Source organism: Astatotilapia calliptera, chromosome 5 (assembly GCF_964374335.1).
Source record: "Astatotilapia calliptera chromosome 5, fAstCal68.1, whole genome shotgun sequence".
Taxonomy (NCBI): domain Eukaryota; kingdom Metazoa; phylum Chordata; class Actinopteri; order Cichliformes; family Cichlidae; genus Astatotilapia; species Astatotilapia calliptera.
This window is the reverse complement of record NC_137426.1, coordinates 467,501-485,513: the sequence shown is the minus strand read 5'-3', so window position 1 is coordinate 485,513 and position 18,013 is coordinate 467,501. Positions and strand designations below refer to the sequence as shown.

At 48.1% G+C, this 18,013-nt stretch overlaps 1 protein-coding gene across 3 annotated transcripts in view; it reads right to left on the bottom strand.

Moving 5' to 3' along the window:
* Positions 1 to 1,530: 1,530 nt before the first annotated feature.
* The window catches only part of pik3c2b (phosphatidylinositol-4-phosphate 3-kinase, catalytic subunit type 2 beta), a 54,915-nt gene continuing 38,432 nt past the window's right edge, over positions 1,531 to 18,013 (bottom strand). For 2 of the 3 annotated variants that reach the window (XM_080301100.1, XM_080301101.1), the window contains exons 20-33: positions 16,895 to 17,002; positions 16,710 to 16,802; positions 16,499 to 16,628; positions 15,109 to 15,245; positions 14,865 to 15,034; positions 14,631 to 14,787; positions 14,325 to 14,434; positions 13,988 to 14,183; positions 13,778 to 13,902; positions 13,546 to 13,663; positions 8,194 to 8,269; positions 5,620 to 5,726; positions 3,349 to 3,477; positions 1,531 to 3,051 (exon numbers count right to left, since the gene is read on the bottom strand). In XM_080301100.1, coding sequence (XP_080157226.1) covers positions 2,860 to 3,051; positions 3,349 to 3,477; positions 5,620 to 5,726; positions 8,194 to 8,269; positions 13,546 to 13,663; positions 13,778 to 13,902; positions 13,988 to 14,183; positions 14,325 to 14,434; positions 14,631 to 14,787; positions 14,865 to 15,034; positions 15,109 to 15,245; positions 16,499 to 16,628; positions 16,710 to 16,802; positions 16,895 to 17,002 — 1,848 coding nt within the window. In that variant the 3' untranslated portion in view covers positions 1,531 to 2,859. The remainder of the gene's footprint in view (positions 3,052 to 3,348; positions 3,478 to 5,619; positions 5,727 to 8,193; positions 8,270 to 13,545; positions 13,664 to 13,777; positions 13,903 to 13,987; positions 14,184 to 14,324; positions 14,435 to 14,630; positions 14,788 to 14,864; positions 15,035 to 15,108; positions 15,246 to 16,498; positions 16,629 to 16,709; positions 16,803 to 16,894; positions 17,003 to 18,013) is intronic. The other variant, XM_080301102.1, reaches the window with a different exon arrangement.

Sequence of the window (18,013 nt, the reverse complement as noted above, 5' to 3'; positions counted from 1 at the left end):
CAGGGACATGTGACTGCGGGGACAACGAGACACACGGCTCTCTCACATAAGCTGAAAGTATCAGTATTGGTATCGCACTGGCTCTGCATTTACTTGATATCGGATCGATACCAAAAGGCTGACACTGGGATCAGGTGTCAAGTCCAGGATCAGAAATCATTGATCAAAATCTGACAGTAAACTAAACTCCATAAATACTGTATGCAGGTGTGTGTGTGTAAGCTAGGTGCTGGATGATGCTGTGGAGGATCACCTGCTTTTGTGTGAGGACACGGCAAGGGTCAAAGGTCCTGCTGTCCCGTCAGCGTCACAGGAAACAGATCAGGATTAATGTAAAAACCAAAGACATCCAAACTGTGCCTACAACTGGATCTGTCAAATCTGCAGTTTCACAATAATTACAGAAACAGATAAAAAGTGAACCAAAACGAGCCAGCCTGCAGTAAAAAAGTTTAGCGTTCTGATACCAAGTAAATACAGGACCAGTACTGCTGACACAGACACCCTTTAAAGGCAGCTGATGTAGGGGAGACCAGTGTGTCCTGCCTTCTCACACATTTCAGCTTTTATTTTGAAGAGCTGCTTGTAAATGTGCCCGTGTCTACAGCGGTCGGCTCAGCTCCTGTAGTTTAAATGTGGCTATGAATAAACCTGGCACCACAGAAAGGTTCAGAGAGGTTTCTGGGATATTTATTTGTTAGAAATTATTTAACAGTTCAGAGGATAGACCAAGTATCGGTCCAGTCACACTAGTATCGATCTGATACCAATATCAACATTGGGATTGAGATGCTTGATATCTGATCCACACATTACTTGTAAAAATCTGCCCTACGTAAATATGGTAAATGGACTGATTCTTATAGAGCGCTTTTCTACTCTCCCAGAGTACTCAGAGCGCTCTATACAGCATGCCTCATTCACCCAGTCACACCCATTCTCACAAGCACTTTATCTATACGTAGTGCTTTCTAACTACATCCACACACATTCACACTCCGATGGACGCATCGGAGAGCAGCTTGGGGTTAGTATCTTGCCCAAGGATACTTGACATGCAGACTGGAGGAGCCAGGGATCGAACCTCCAACCTTGCGATCAGCAGGTGACCTGCTCTACCTCCTGAGCTACAGCCACCCGCAAATATAAAATATTATTAAAAACTGTAGTAACAAAGACGTCCGTGGGGTGTTTTCTGTGCCGCCACTGCAGGAGTACCTGCCCGAGAGCCGACAGCCAATCAGCAGACCTGAGTGGTTCACCTGGACTCTATTGTTTTCTATTCTACATTTTAAAGAGATTTCTGGCATTCTTGGGTTTTAATGAAATCTCAGCCTCGACTGCAGACCTGCTGTTACAGACCACACTGTGCTCACCTGAGCTCCACCCTCTTTAGCCCCAGACATCTGATAGACCAAGCCAAGCTTCTAAAACCAGGCCGACCTTTATCCCTCGCAGCACGGACACAGGAAACGAGGCAGGTGTAGACCCTAGGAGGAGGGAGGAAGAGGAGGACAGACCACCTTCAGCTGTTTTCATTTCAAGTTTATTGTGTAGTGCAAACAATAGAAAAGGTTCAGAATCATTCGTCTGTACAGGTCGTCATCAGTGAAGCTGCATCCAAACAAAGCCTGCTTCTGCGCGTCATCATGCTTCTTCACCCACAGCAACCTCATCTGATTGGTCAGGACCTCAGTCACATGATGCAGAACAAATACAAACACTTGAACTGTTCGTGCGGACCTGATTTTACCCATGAAACACCAGCACGCTACTGCTGCCTGCTGTTTGGTCGGTTAGAGTTCAGGACAGGACGTCCTCCCTTGACGGCGCCTGTTTCCAAACCTCCAGCACACGTTAGCAGCAGAAGCAGGAGCTGGCTTCACACCCCAAATCAAAACGCAGGGTGCTGTAAAGCGGCTCGTGGTGCTGTGATGTCCTCAGCGACTTCACTGCAGTAGAAACTGTCGAACTCTTCCATCAAAAACAGGATGAAATTTGCCCCGAGAGCGCCCCCTGCCTGTGGAATGACATGTCCACAGGCAGGGGGCTCTAACAGCTCACAGGCTGCCCCTCAGCAGGCTTCTGCATGCTGGCCAATCAGGGGAAAGTGCCCTCAGGGAGAGAAGTGATAGCTGATTGAATGAGCAGCATGATGACGTCACAGAGTCACATGATCAAAAACAATCCAACAATAAAAATTAAATTTCAGTGTTTCAGAATTTTGAAATTCTTCAGATTTCTCTCGTCTTTAAACGTGTGAAGCAGTCATTGTGAAAACCTCGCATTCATTTACAGCGCAAACACAAAAATCAGCTGATCACAAAACGCCCGCCGTCATTGAGCTAAAAACAGGAAATGACATGGTTCAGAAACCAGGAATGAAACATAGGGACGCAAGCAGCCGGCAGTCAGTCGCACTTTAAAAATAAATCAAACCCGCTATAAAAAATAACCTAAAGTCTTCTCAGCGGCGCTGCCCACGCTCTTCAACCTGCTTCGTCTTCTTCACCGCGCCTCTGTCCTCGTTTCCTTTTTCACAGTTCAACTTCCTGCCGAGGAGAAGAAGAAGAAACAGCTCGAGCACGTCTGAGCTCCTGTAGGTCTGTTAAAAAAGGAATCCACTCCTTCAGTCGCTCTCAGGTCAAAGGTCAGGGCGAGCTCGTTAGTGGAACTCGTTCACTGAAGTAAAACTCAGTCTCTTATAAACTAACGAGCGTGGCACGACACCCGCAGAGCAGCCACAAGGCTTTTACTTTGAAAGGATCTCCCTTTTTTTGTTTCACCGTTCCCCCTCAGCAGGAACGCCTGCAGTTCTTCTTCTTTCTTTTAAGTCCGCTGCCTCCCGTTTCCTGTCCATCAGTGGGCGAAGTCTGAGCCAGGGGGGCCCAGTTTGTGCCAGCCCACCCAGTGCTGACCTGGGACCAGCCTCTTCAGGGGGATGAAGGTCTCTCCCAGCAGCGTGTTCTCCCAGAAGGCGCCGTCTCCCAGGACCCGAAGGTGGATCACCCTCTGGTCCAGGTCCCCCCGTGGGATCCGCTCGTACACCAGCTGGGGACACAAAGGGAGGCAAAAGTGATGTTGCTATGGAAACAGCAAAGTTAGTCATATCAACATCTAAGAGTTGAACCACAGTGACATCCGCGATTCTTTACACCAGAGATGCAGAACAATCCAAATACCGACAGGTTAACACCAACACTGCTATCAGAGCGACACTGTTTCTATCCTCCAGCATGCAGCTCACTGCTGCATTATCATTACTATCTGCACAGCTGGGCCAGTATTTACTTAGCACATCGATAGCAGTATCTCACAGCACTTCCAGACGCTGTGAGCGGATCGTACCATCTCATTGTAGGTCGGGTTGCACGTGCGTCGCGCCGCCTTCGTTTTCCTCTTGCTCATCTTCTGAGGGTCGGGGAGGAGATAGAGCTTCACGTAGGGGTCGGGGTCAGTCCCATCCTGCAGGGGCTGCTACACACCCACAGGCATCAGTGTCAGTCCCACAGAGAAAAAACAAAAACAATCAGAAGCCCCAAATACCAGGACAGGACTTAGACCCACTGATCAATATAAAAATATTAATTAAAAAACATGAAAAAAAATCCTTAAAATTATATAAATACATTTATTAAAATATTAACAATGATCATAAATAAATAAAAAGTGTTTATTCCGAGGAACCCTGGGGACATTGAGACCGACTGGACCATAGTCAGCACCTCCATTGCTGAGGCGGCCGTTCATGGGTGTAACTAGGGCTGCTCGATTATGGCAAAAATGATAATCACGATTATTTTCACTGAAATTGAGATCACGATTATTTGACGATATTTATTTAACCCTTTAAGACCTACTATGGAACCAAGTCCACCAGAGCTTATATTATTATTTTTTTTTTTTTTACATGCTGTAGTGCCATTTGTGGGAGCATTTCAAGTTGCTATACATCAATACAACTGTTATAGCCCATATTTTAATAATATGTCTGCATTAAGTGCATAGTAATTACATAAATTGCAAAAAAGTGCAATAAACTACAAAAAAAATTGAAAATCGCTTTTGTTTTGTTTACATATATTTCTACTTGGAGAAATTTAAGAGGTTTATCCCTCAAAACTTTAAATACAATAAAGTTGCAAAAAATAGTTTCCCACCACAGGAAATTTATTTTGAGTGTCTTCATAGTTTTATTTTGGAGATACAGCAATTTTTATATACTGCAGGAAAAACAAAAAACAATCCTATGATGCAAATTTGCAAAGAAAACAGCAGGTGCATCATTTCACTGTGGGAAGTGTTACGAACAGCTGATCGGAACAGCAAAGCGTGTTTCTGGAATATTATGTTTTTGTTCCTGCAAGAGCTTTTTATGCAATTTTTGCAAAGCTATATGTGGAAGGAAACCGTGACCGAGGACAAGCTGATGGCATCAGATGTAAGTACAACTCCTCCGGTTTCATATGCAAAACAAATTATTGCGCTAGCTTACACGGTTCAGGTTCTACAGGGATTTAAAAATAGTTACGCAAAACGGAGCGTGCTGCTCTGACCGGCTTTAAAGGGTTAACAATGACTTTAAAAAAATAATATAAAATAGTGTGCAACACCACTGAAGTTTTTTTTTTTAACTCTTTTCAACCAACGGCAGTCACTCTCCAAATAACTTCTGCTTAGCTTTCCGAGCTTCCCTCGGGTCCTCTTAATCAGCGGTCTCCAACCTTTTTTGCGCCACGGACGGTTTATGCCCGACAATATTTTCACGGACCGGCCTTTAAGGTGTCGCGGATAAATGAGGGAGGGGCTAATAATCGGCTCAGTCATTTTTAATGATCGTTGAAAGCCCAGATCGTAATCGTGATTAAAATTCGATTAATTGAGCAGCCCTAGGTGTAACCCCCAAACCAGCAAGTGGACACCGGAGGTGAATACTCAGACGGCCATGTCCATCTGAGTATTCTGTGGGTTGGGCTTTGGGAGTATGGGGAGTCTTCATCAGGTAACAGCCTCCAGCTCGCACTGGAGCAGTTCACAGCCGAGTGTGAAGCAGCGGGAATGAGATCAGCACCTCCAAATCTGAGGCCATGGTTCTCAGCCGGAAAAGGGTGGAGTGCCCACTCCGGGTCGGGGACGAGTTCCTGCCCCAAAAGGAGGAGTTCAAGTATCTCGGGGTCTTGTTCACGAGTGATGGGAGAAGGCAGCGGGAGATCGACAGACGGAGTGGTGCGGACGCTGCACCGGTCTGTTGTGGTGAAGAGAGAGCTGAGTGTAAAAGCGAAGCTCTCATTTTACTGGTCGATCTACGCCCCTCCCCTCACCTATGGTCACGAGCTGTGGGTAGTGACCGAAAGAACGAGATCGCGAATACAAGCGGCGGAAATGGGCTTCCTCCGAAGGGTGGCTGGCCTCTCCCTTAGAGATAGGGTGAGATTTCAGCCATCCGGGAGGGGCTCAGAGTAGAGCCGCTGCTCCCCCAAGAATACATAATTTAAAAAAAAGTATATACACAACAGAAACTAGAGTAATCATAATAATAAAGAAATATATACAAAAACGTAATAAAAACAAATAGAAATAAAGCTATAAATGAATCTAATAATAACACGACACACTGACCAGGCCTCGGATGTGTATCACCATGATGAAGAGTTTTTCATTCTTGTAGGAGATGGACAGTTTGACCTCGCCGAGCTCTTTTCCTGAACCTGGAGACCACGAGATCTCTGCGAACACACGCACACTTTCAATGTTAGTCTTCAATGAACATGTCTGATATTTGGCTGTTTCTAACACTTTCAGTCGCAGGCTGAGTTTAAGAAGTACTTAATTCTGATAAAGATATTTCATCTTCTGACTTAAGTTTGAATATTACAGATTTATTTCATAACCTCTGCTGGACATCAGAGGAACTGCAGCGTCTGAGTATTAAAGGAACAGACAGCTGTTTACCTCAGCTGTCAAAGCCGGGTGAGAAGCATCTTTATTTACTGTGGAGGAGGCTGTAAAACTTTGATGAACGCCTTACTAAGGTGAGCTGTTGAGGATATGCTGAACTTTCCTATCAGTAACTCTGCTGTTAGCCTCTGCTAGCCTCTCAAGCTGGCTGTAGTTAAACCTTTACTCAAAAAGCATCTCTAGACCCAGCAGTCTTAGCTAATTATAGGCCAATCTCCAACCTTCCTTTATATCAAACATCCTTGAAAGAGTAGTTGTCAAACAGCTAACAGATCATCTGCAGAGGTTTATTTGAAGAGTTTCAGTCAGGTTTCAGAGCTCATCACAGCACAGAAACAGCTTTAGTGAAGGTTACAAATGATCTTCTTATGGCCTCTGACAGTGGACTCATCTCTGTGCTTGTCCTGCTAGACCTCAGTGCAGCGTTCGATACTGTCGACCATAATATCCTATTAGAGCGATTAGAACATGCTGTAGGTATTACAGGTACTGTGCTGCAGTGGTTTGTATCATATCTATCTAATAGACTCCAGTTTGTGCATGTAAATGGAGAGTCCTCTTCACACACTGAGGTTAATCATGGAGTTCCACAGGGTTCAGTGCTAGGACCAATTCTGTTTACATTATACATGCTTCCCTTAGGCAGCATCATTAGAAGACATAGCATACATTTACACTGCTATGCAGATGACACCCAGCTCTATCTGTCCATGAAGCCAGATAACACACACCAATGAGTTAAACTGCAGGAATGTCTTAAAGACATAAAGACCTGGATGGCCGCTAACTTTCTGCTTCTTAATTCAGATCAAACTGAGGTTATTGTACTCGGCCCTGAAAATCCTAGAAATATGGTATCTAAGCAGATTCTTCCTCTGGATGGCATTACCTTGGCCTCCAGTAACACTGTGAGGAACCTTGGAGTCATTTTTGACCAGGACATGTCCTTCAACGCACATATTAAACAAATATGTCAGACTGCTTTCTTCCATTTGTGCAACATCTCTAAAGTTAGAAATATCCTGTCTCAGAGTGACGCTGAAAAACTAGTTCATGCATTTATTACTTCCAGGCTGGACGACTGTAATTCATTATTATCAGGAAGTCCTAAAAACTCCCTGAAAAGCCTTCAGCTGATCCAAAATGCTGCAGCAAGAGTCCTGACAGGGACTAGAAAGAGAGAGCAGATTTCTCCTGTTTTGGCTTCCCTTCATTGGCTTCCTGTTAAATCCAGAATTGAATTCAAAATCCTGCTCCTCACATACAAGGTCTTAAATAATCAGGCCCCATCTTATCTTAATGACCTTGTAGTACCATATCACCCTATTAGAGCACTTCGCTCTCGCTCTGCAGGCCTACTTGTTGTTCCTAGAGTATTTAAAAGTAGAATGGGAGGCAGAGCCTTCAGTTTTCAGGCCCCTCTTCTGTGGAACCAGCTTCCAGTTTGGATTCAGGAGACAGACACTATCTTTCTTCCTGTTAAAAGGGAGTTTTTCCTTCCTGCTGTCGCCAAAGTGCTTGCTCATAGGGGGTCATATGATTGCTGCAAAACAAGCAGCTTCTCCCCACATAGATGCTCAAACTCCTCAAGGTGGATCAACGAACACGCTGTCAAGGGTCACATGTCTAACCTGTGGACAATAAATAATTAAGACAACATGAGTAACAAATGAGCATGGTTGTGCTTTGGTGTGTTCAAGCCCCGACTTGAGCTCAGGAGATGAGGGTCGAGGTAACGAGGATGGTGTTTTAAGATGCGATAGCACTCTTTCCTTCCAGTTGGTGAAGGCGACCTCTGATAATAAAACCGCTACGATGCTTCATATGTTGATCTGAAGGAGAAGGCATCACGCTGTGATGATGTATAATTATGAGAACAATCTTTTTACTGGCTGTAACCTTTAACCAATCAGCAGTGATTCTGTATGAAAACATGCCACAGATCTGCTGTTACATGCTGAGTCACAGAGCACTGACCTTTGACCTTTGTGTTTGTGTGAGTTAAAGTTTAACAGAGCGAAACCTCTTTGGTGCAGTCTGACCTCAGATAAGCTCATATTTGATATGAGTACTCCTCATTGGGTAACGCCCCCGTCTAATCAGCGTGAGGACCCGCCCACTGTGGCTTCCTAAAATCCGTACACTGTCCCACTGAGCAAACAAAAAGTCTTCCCAGTTTATTTCCAGTTCTTGAGCTTTACACATTAAACAGCGTGTGGGTCCAAAATCACGTACCTGCTGGTTTGCTCGCCGTCGTTCCTGATCGCTCGTCTTTGGGCAGCGGGTGGAAGAAGGTGTACACCAGGTCACACTGTGCAGACACACACACGGGGTGATCAGCCTGTGATTAGCTCACTGAGGTAAACGGGACAAAGGTCAGTGTAATCAGAATAAAGACAAGTGGACCTGACACAGCTCAGAGAACATCCCTGCATCGGTGCTGTGGACGTTCAGCTCAGGACAGAGCACTTCTAAGAACTTCCTGGAACTTCCAGGAAGTGAGGGGTCAGCTCACCATCCTTATCTTATGTAAGAAACAGGAAATGCATCTTTCTGCAGGGCGGAGAACCTTCATCACAGCGACACGATCACACACCTGCCTCTGAACCTGTCTGCCTGCAGGCAGAGCTTCCACAGTCAGGGAGAGATAACCTTGAAGAGGGCGGAGCCCCGAGGACTGCAGCGAGCTGATAGAACAGCAGCGCCACACCCACTCAGTGTGTGTGTGTGGGTTTCGTCCTGAGAAGCGACTCAGACTAAAAGCGAGCTGGTGAGGTGATGGCGGCACTCTCATGTTCGGCCATGTTGTACTTTGTGTTTGTCTGCAGCTGAGAGGTTCAAGCACACCTTCCTTCACCTGTCTGGGCTCGAGGGTACCACTGGCCGTTTTCACTACTGCAGATTTTAGCTCTTTGAAAACTGTTTACGTCTCGTTCCTTTCAACGTTTCATTCAGGCATTTACATGCTTCTATAAATAAATACAAGCCAGTAAAGACTGAAAGGAAGGATAAAAAAGGATGACACAGGACATAATAAGGTTACATATGTACCTGAGTACACACACCTCCCTCCCCAGGAGTGCATTGCTACTGACTGATTTAGTTGTTTTTTGCGAGGTGAGAGACTGAAGGCTGCAAGATGTTCTCAAAATCTTTCAGTTGGTCTTTTAATACAAATCTGTCCACACAGAGTCAGGATGACGCCGCCTTTTTAAAGAAGGACTGATTTCTTTGAACAACCTCACATGTTTGAATTTACTGTTAATTTTTCATTTTGACATTTTGTATAAACACAATGGTAAATGGCCTATTTACTCGTCCCTGAGGACCCCAAAGCGCTTTACACATCCAGTCATCAGAATCAGAATCAGAAAGGGTTTTATTGCCAAATGTTGAGCAGGTTTACAACATTAGGAAATTGCTGCGGTGCTTCAGTGCAAACATGCTGTCATAAATAGCACTTAAATAGACATGAAAAAATAAAAGTAGAGATAAGAATTAAAAGTGCTACGTAGAAAGATATGTGCATGAGCTATACATGAGATATATACATGAGAATAAGAATTATGAGTGCTACGTAGAAAGATATATACATGAGTGCAGGTGGTGATCAGTGCCAAACATGGAATGATGCAGTGAACACAGCGTAGGGTCATGTGTTAGTGGCGGGGACAGTCATAAGGTTATTGTTCATGTGTCCAACAGCAGAGGGGAAGAAACTGTTCTTATGGCGAGAGGTTCTGGTGCGAATGGACCGGAGCCTCCTGCCTGAGGGGAGCAGGTCAAACAGACTGTGTCCAGGGTGAGAAGGGTCAGCTGAGATCCGAGCTGCACGCCGCAGTGTCCTGGAGGTGTACAGGTCCTGCAGAGATGGGAGTCTGCAGCCAATCACCTTCTCAGCAGAGCGCACAACACGCTGCAGTCTCTGTTTGTCCCTGATAGTGGCTCCAGCGTACCACACGGTGATGGAGGAGGTGAGGATGGACTCGATGATTGCGGTGTAGAATTGCATCATCGTCCGTGTTGGCAGGTTGAATTTCTTCAGCTGCCTCAGGAAGTACATCCTCTGCTGGGCTTTCTTGATGACGGAGGTGATGGTGGGCTCCCACTTCAGGTCCTGGGTGATGGTGGTACCCAGGAAGCGGAACGAGTCCACAGAGGTGATGGGGGTGTCAGTCAGGATGATGGGGGGGAGTGGGGCTGTGTGCTTCCTGAAGTCCACAATAATCTCCACTGTCTTCTGGGCATTCAGCACCAGGTTGTTGTGGCTGCACCAGGACACCAGACGTTCAACCTCCCTCCTGTAGGCAGACTCATCCCCGTCAGAGATGAGTCCAATAAGGGTGGTGTCATCTGCAAACTTGATTAGCTTGACAGACTGGTGGGTGGAGGTGCAGCAGTTGGTGTACAGGGAGAAGAGCAGAGGAGAAAGAACACAGCCCTGAGGGGAGCCGGTGCTGATGGTCCGGGAGTCCGAGACATTCTTTCCCAGCCTCACGTGCTGCTTCCTGTCCGTCAGGAAGTCAGTGATCCACCGGCAGATGGGATCAGGCACATTCATCTGGGAAAGCTTGCCTCGGAGATGGTCTGGAAGGATGGTGTTGAAGGCAGAGCTGAAGTCCACAAACAGGATCCTGGCGTAGGTTCCTGGGGAGTCCAGATGCTGCAGGATGAAGTGTAGGGCCATGTTGATGGCGTCGTCTACAGACCTGTTGGCTCTGTATGCAAACTGCAGGGGGTCCAGGAGGGGGGCCGTGAGGGTCTTGAGATGGGAGAGAACTAGGCGCTCAAATGACTTCATGACCACAGATGTCACAGCCACGGGTCTGTAGTCATTTAGTCCAGTGATCCTAGGTTTCTTGGGGACAGGGATTATGGTAGAGGACTTGAAGCAGGCAGGCACATGACATGCCTGCAGTGAGGAGTTGAAGATGCCAGAAAACACTGGGGCCAGCTCGTTTGCACAGTGTCTGAGGGTGGCAGGAGACACACCGTCTGGGCCGGGAGCTTTCCGAGCATTCAGATTCTTAAACTGCTTCCTCACATCTGCTTCATGAATATGAAGAGTTGTGGTGGGAGGAGGTGGTGTGAAATCCTCTTTTGTGTGGGGTGAGGAGGGGGGTGTTGCAGGTGAACAGTTTGAAGGTGGTGATGGCTCTATGGAGGGGGGAGAGGTGGGGGAATGAGTGTCCAAAGTGCCTCTATTGTTGGGGTCGTTGGAGGTGTGAAGGCTGCCTGATGGCTCGTCAAAACGACAGTAGAAGTCGTTGAGGGTGTTGGCTAAGAGCAAGTCATCAGTGGAGTGGGGGGTTTTAGGCTTGTAGTTGGTGATATTCCTAAAACCTTTCCACACAGAGGCCGAGTCATTCTCTGAGATCTGCTGCTGCATCTTCTCAGAGTGCTGATGTTTAGCAATGTCCACTTCTTTAGTGAACCTGTACTTGGCCTCTCTGTAGCAGTCCCTGTCTCCGCTTCTGAACGCCTTTCTCTTTTCCAGCCACAGCTTTTTGAGTTTAGGAGTAAACCAGGGTTTGTCATTGTTATAACTCACCCTGGTGCGTGATGGCACAATGCTGTCCTCACAGAAGTGGATATAGGAGGTGACAGTGTCCGTAAACTCGTCCAAGCTGTTAGAAGCAGCCTTCATTGTGTCCCAGTCTGTGGTCTCCAAACACGTGCGAAGCTCCTCCACAGCCTCGTTGCTCCACAGTTTTTTAGTCCTCACGACAGGTTTGGAGAGCTTCAGCCTCTGTCTGTACGCGGGGATCAGGTGGATCATGACGTGATCAGAAAGTCAGAGTGAAGCGCGGGGCACCGCGCGATAGGCCCCGCTGATCGTGCTGTAACAGTGGTCCAATGTCCTCTCCTCTCTGGTCGGGCATTTAATATACTGCTTATATTTTGGAAGCTCATGGCTCAGATTGGCTTTGTTAAAGTCCCCAAGAGCAATGATGAGAGAGTCCGGGAATGTCCGCTCCATGTGCAGTATCTGCTCCGCGAGGGCGCACTGAGCTGCCTGCGCATCTGCGTCTGGCGGGATGTAAACAGCGGCCAAGATGAATGAAGCAAACTCCCGCGGAAAATAAAACGGTTTGCAGTGAATAAAAAGGTATTCCAGAGAGGGAGAGCAGTACTGAGCAATCACTGTTACATCTGTGCACCAGCCACTATTAATGTAGAAGCAGAGACCTCCACCTTTGGTTTTACCGGAGAGAGCGGCCTGCCGGTCCGCGCGCAGCAGATGAAAGCCCTCCAGCTTGAGCGCGCAGTCCGGGATGTCCTCACAGAGCCACGACTCCGTAAAACATAAGACACAGGAGGAGGCAAAGTCTCTGTTCATGCTTCTCATCAGGGCCAGTTCGTCTATCTTATTCCCGAGTGAGCGAACATTGGAAAGGAAGATCCCAGGAAGAGCAGTTCGCAGTCCGCGTCTCCTCAAACGCACGAGTGCGCCGGCTCGCTTCCCTCTCTTTCGGCGTCTCGCTTTCCTGGTCAGAGTCAGCAGTAAATCTGCCGCAGATGCGACAAATATTGGAAATAAATCCACAGGTGTTGTAGTCCTGCAGTTAAGGAGCTCTTCTCTGGTGTACGAGTATCCAGAGGAGTGCCCAGACACAGAGAAAATGCACAAAAACAAAACAAAAGTAACGCACTGAAGCACCAGGGTGACCATACGCGGCGCCATCTTGGTTGAACATCCACCCATTCACACACTGGTGATGGCAGCTACATTGTAGCCACAGCCACCCTGGGGCGCACTGACAGAGGCGAGGCGGACACTGGCGCCACCGGGCCCTCTGACCACCACCAGTAGGCAACGGGTGAAGTGTCTCGCCCAAGGACACAACGACCAACGATTCAGAAAAAAACATTGTGCATATTTTTTACCCTAACTCTGGTTTTTATGTGGCCTGTCAGCACAATTTAAAAAAAAATCTGGTGTACAGTTTGAAGTCCGCACTCAGGGTGGCTGCATCTTGTTGTTATGTCATCCAAAACTGCCACAAAGCTCCTCGAACACCACGGCTAAACCTCAAAGGGGCACAAGAAGCCTGGAGACAGCCTGCGAGCCCCTTTCGAAACACGGCAGACCAGCAGGTGCTGCTCAGCACCAAAACCCAGGCAGCTATCACAGCTGCCACACACACTTTAACTGTGGAGAAGCTTTTATGCTGGTTGAGAACAACAACATGACACTCACTGCACCCTGGAAGGTGCTGTGGCCCCGATCATGGCCCTCCATTTATGTGTGGAGGGTGGCCTAACAATCTGAATATTATTGTATATTGTATAATATTAATGTCACGGCTTACCATCATGTACATGGACTGTTTCTTATATGTTCTACTCTGTCAGAGCACTCAGAGTGCAACTAATTCAAGCACTTCTTCTAAGCTCTTAGGTGCTCGAACTAACATTCACACACATGGGGTTAGTATCTTGCCCAAGGATATTTGGCATGCAGACTGGAGCAGACGGGCATCGAACCACCGACCTTCTGGTTAGCGGCCGACCTGCTCTGCCACCTGAGCTACAGCCACCCCTGAGCTACCACTCATGTGAGAACCGACCCAGAAAGCCACTGACCTGAGCGACCTCCGGAGCGGCGTGGATCAAGTGCCACACGTAACCGTTCAGCTCGTCCTTCCTCCTGTCAGCCATCGCCTCGCTGCGGGAACGGCCAATCACAAAGCGACTGGGGAAACTGTGGGAGGGGATAAGAGGACAGGAGGAAGGACCTTCTGCAAAGCTCCTTTGTGCACCTAGGAGTGTGTGTCTGTGGGCACACGTGTGCATGTCAGTGTGTGTGTCTGTGTACCTGGGCAGTTTGGATGAGGGGAAGATGAGCCTCAGTTTGCTGTGGAGTTCCTGAAACTCTTCAAATGTCCTCTGAACCAGCTGCACCTCCTGCTGACCTTCACGCTCCACCTTCACCACAAAAGCCTGACACACACAGACACACACAGCTGGTTAGCTTCTGCTTCCCATGTGCTTCCCGTGTGCTTCCCACTGGCACGTCTGGACTCACATATCCCTTTCCGCCGGTCCGGATGTGTCTGCAGATGTACAGGTTCTTGATGATGCCGTCGCTCTTTGCCGAGTGGAACCTGGGGGCGAACGACAGCGTGGGGCGCTCCTCCGACGAGGTGAACTTCATCTGGGCCAGATTGTGGATGAAGAAGTTCAGTTTGGTGGCAACGCTGCCCAGACTGGACTCGATCAACCTGCCGGGGTCAGAGGGGTCGTTAACAAAGGCGGCAGGTGTAGCCTGGACGCTGCCAGAGACCGTCTGCAGCGCAGGTCGTGATGACTCGTGTCTCTGCCCTGAAGGTCGGAGGCATCTGTGCAGGTGAGCCCGCGCCTACCTGGTGAAGTACATGGTGGCGTCAGCCTCAGACTCGTGAGGTCTCAGTGCATCATAGACATACTTCAGGTCATCGAGGTCGGAGAGCTCCGGGATCCCACAGGACAACATCTGGACACACACACAGACACACACACACACACACACACACACACACACAGACAGACACGTTTAACTTCCTGGTTGGTTCCTTTAGCAGATGTTGTATTTACTCCATTATGTGAGTGTGTGTTTGTGTGTGTCTGTGTGTGAGTGTGTGTCCGTGTGAGAGTGTGTGTTTGTGCGTGTTTGTGCGAGTTAGACACACCAGGCCCAGCAGGTTGAGGAACAGGTGAGTGTGTTTCCGGATCAGGTTGTATGCTTCGCAGCACAGATCCACAAAGTCGTGGAAGCGGCTGGACGGCTTGTCGCCGCCATTGATGACATAAGCCATATCAGAGGTGAAGACGAAGGGGGCGCGGTCCCTGCACGGGGTACAGCAGGTAGTCAGCTATAAAGGTGAACCGAGGACAGGACAGGTGAACATCTGCTTCTCTCTTACCGTTTGATGTTCCCGAACATCTGGGCGTGTCCCAGGAACTTCCCGAAGTCGATGTGGAACATGTGCCCGCTCGTCTTCAGCATGATGTTGTCGTTGTGGCGGTCGCAGATTCCCAGGATATAGGTGGCCACGCAGCAACCGGCGCACGAGTAGATGAAGTTCTCCACGGCCTGAAAGAGCAGATGGAGGAGTGTCTCACACCGACAGGTGTGTACAGGTGTGTAAAAGTGTGCGCGTACGTTACCTTATCGTACTGCTCGTCAGTGGGGTTGTGTTTCTGCAGCCAGTCGGCCAGAGTGCGGTCTTTGAACGATCCCGTGACACCGTGTTCCACCTGGATCTTCCTCAGAGTATCAGCGTGAGGAATCATCTCCACCATACCTGAGGACACACACACACACACACACGTCAATCACACCTGAGGACGGACACACACACACACACACACACACACACGTCAATCACACCTGAGGACACACACACACACACACACACACACACACACACACACACACACACACACACACACACACGTCAATCACACCTGAGGACACACACACACACACACACACACACACACACCTGTCAATCACACCTGAGGACTAGGGGCGGGTTTTGATGATCGATTTATCGATTAAATCGATCTTGGATTACGTGATATCGATTCATTAAAATCCTGAAGCGTTTTTTTAATATAAATTTATTTTGCCCGAAACGCCAGAATCTCAGGTTAAACCTCACAAATTTCAACAACCACCAAACAGCTGAAACAGTGAATGAGAGCAGGAACACGATTCTGCACAAAGACGTAAACACAAAGCTCGACCCGCCGACGCATCGGCGAGCTGTCGCCCCCGACGGCACGGACACGGTCGGGGCTGAAAGCCGACAGCTCGCTGATTCTGAAGCTGCAGGTTTTATATCTGCTAACAACATCGACTGAACCAGCAGCCACAGACGATCCAAACTACGCTTCATATTTAGCTTCACATAAACATCGTCATGAATCCCTCTGACTGCTTCCACCACGATAAAAATCACACTTCATGTAGAGCTCTCTCTCTCCCTCTCTCTAAATCGATAATCCAAACCCACCCCTGCTTATTACCCAACAGTCCACGGTGTCGGCCGCTGCTTTTTGTTTTGTTTTACTTCTGACAAGCCTCATTTCTGCTGTTCAATGCTGAACATATTTAAACTTTTTAAAATGAAGCCAAACTGCAAAACGCTGTCTGTAATCAAACCTCTGTAACTCTGCTTCACTTCGTTTTTGACTGCACAATATTTTCAGGGTCATCTGCTATAAAATCCCAGACCAGGAAAACCTCCTTCACCTGTTTCTGTTTCATCCTCAGCTACTTTGACACAAAGGCCTCTGCTGCGACGCTCACACCTGTGATAAAGTCTCACAGTGTCAGCTTTCTTTTTATAGATATAAAATATGGATATGTGCTGATAAGTGATCAGAATTATAATATTTCTGACTGTCTGAGGCAAAATTTCCCCGATTCAAATTGAATCGAATCAAATTGTGGATCGAATCGATTCTAGAAATCAGTGAGAATACCCGGCCCTACTGAGGACAGGACGCACTCCTTTCTGTCACACTTGAGGACAGGTGTGTCCGTGCTCACCTCGGCCCCTCCCCGTGGAGAAGCACTTAAAGAGGACCATCCTCATGTCCAACCCCTCCTGGATCCAGATCTTGTTCATGATGCGGATCATCTGCAGAGTCAGCATGTCCTGCCTCAGGTCGTCTCCTGACTGCACACAAAGAGAACAGCCGGGGTCAAAGGTCAGCTCGCAGAGGTCGCTGTGTCTGGGATCACTAGTAAGGGGCGTCACCTTGAAGATGACACTGATGTTGTCTCCCAGTGGGTCCCGGTTCTGGAAGGACAACTTCAGAGGGACAGCGTTGGAGTTGAAGAACGAGCAGGACTGGAAACCACAGAAGAGGAAGATTAACTTTGTCCAATCAGGTACAAACGCCAGCTGGGGGCGTGTCTCCTGTCTTTAAGGTGTGTGCGTACCTGGATGTTGATGCTGGTGACGAGCAGTGCTGGATTCAGAGGAAGCCTGCAGCTGCTGTTCACCGAGAAGAACTGCTTCATCTCCTCAAGACTGTCTCTGAGGACACACTGAACACACACACACACACACACACACACACACACACACACACAGACACACACAGTATGAGTCTGAGGGTTCAGACGCCCTGGAGAGGAACAGAGAGAGAGAGAGAAGAACAGAGAGAGAGAGAGGAACAGAGAGAGGGAGAGGAACAGAGAGAGAGAGAGAGAGGAACAGAGAGAGGGAGAGGAACAGAGAGAGGGAGAGGAACAGAGAGAGAGAGAGGAACACAGAGAGAGAGAGGAACAGAGAGAGAGAGAGAGAGGAACAGAGAGAGAGAGAGGAACACAGAGAGAGAGGAACAGAGAGAGAGAGAGAGGAACAGAGAGAGAGAGGAACAGAGAGAGAGAGGAACAGAGAGAGAGAGAGAGGAACAGAGAGAGAGAGAGGAACAGAGAGAGAGAGAGAGGAACAGAGAGAGAGAGAGAGAGAGGAACAGAGAGAGAGAGAGAGGAACAGAGAGAGAGAGGAACAGAGAGGGAGAGAGGAACAGAGAGAGAGAGAGAGAGGAACAGAGAGGGGGAGAGAGGAACAGGGAGGGAGAGAGAGAGGAACAGAGGGAGAGGAACAGAGAGAGAGAGGAACAGAGAGAGAGAGAGAGGAACAGAGAGAGAGAGAGAGAGGAACAGAGAGAGAGAGAGAGAGGAACAGAGAGAGGAACAGAGAGAGGAACAGAGAGAGAGAGAGAGAGAGAGAGAGAGAGAGAGAAACAGAGAGAGAGAGAGAGAGAGAGAGACAGAGAGAGAGAGAGACAGAGAGAGAGAGAGACAGAGAGAGAGAGGGAGAGAGAGGAACAGAGAGAGAGAGAGAGAGAGAGAGAGAGAGAGAGAGAGAGAGAGAGAGAGAGAGGAACAGAGAGAGGGAGAGGAACAGAGAGAGAGAGAGGAACAGAGAGAGAGAGAGAGGAACAGAGAGAGAGAGAGAGAGGAACAGAGAGAGGAACAGAGAGAGAGAGAGAGAGAGAGAGAGAGAGAGAAACAGAGAGAGAGAGAGAGAGACAGAGAGAGAGAGAGACA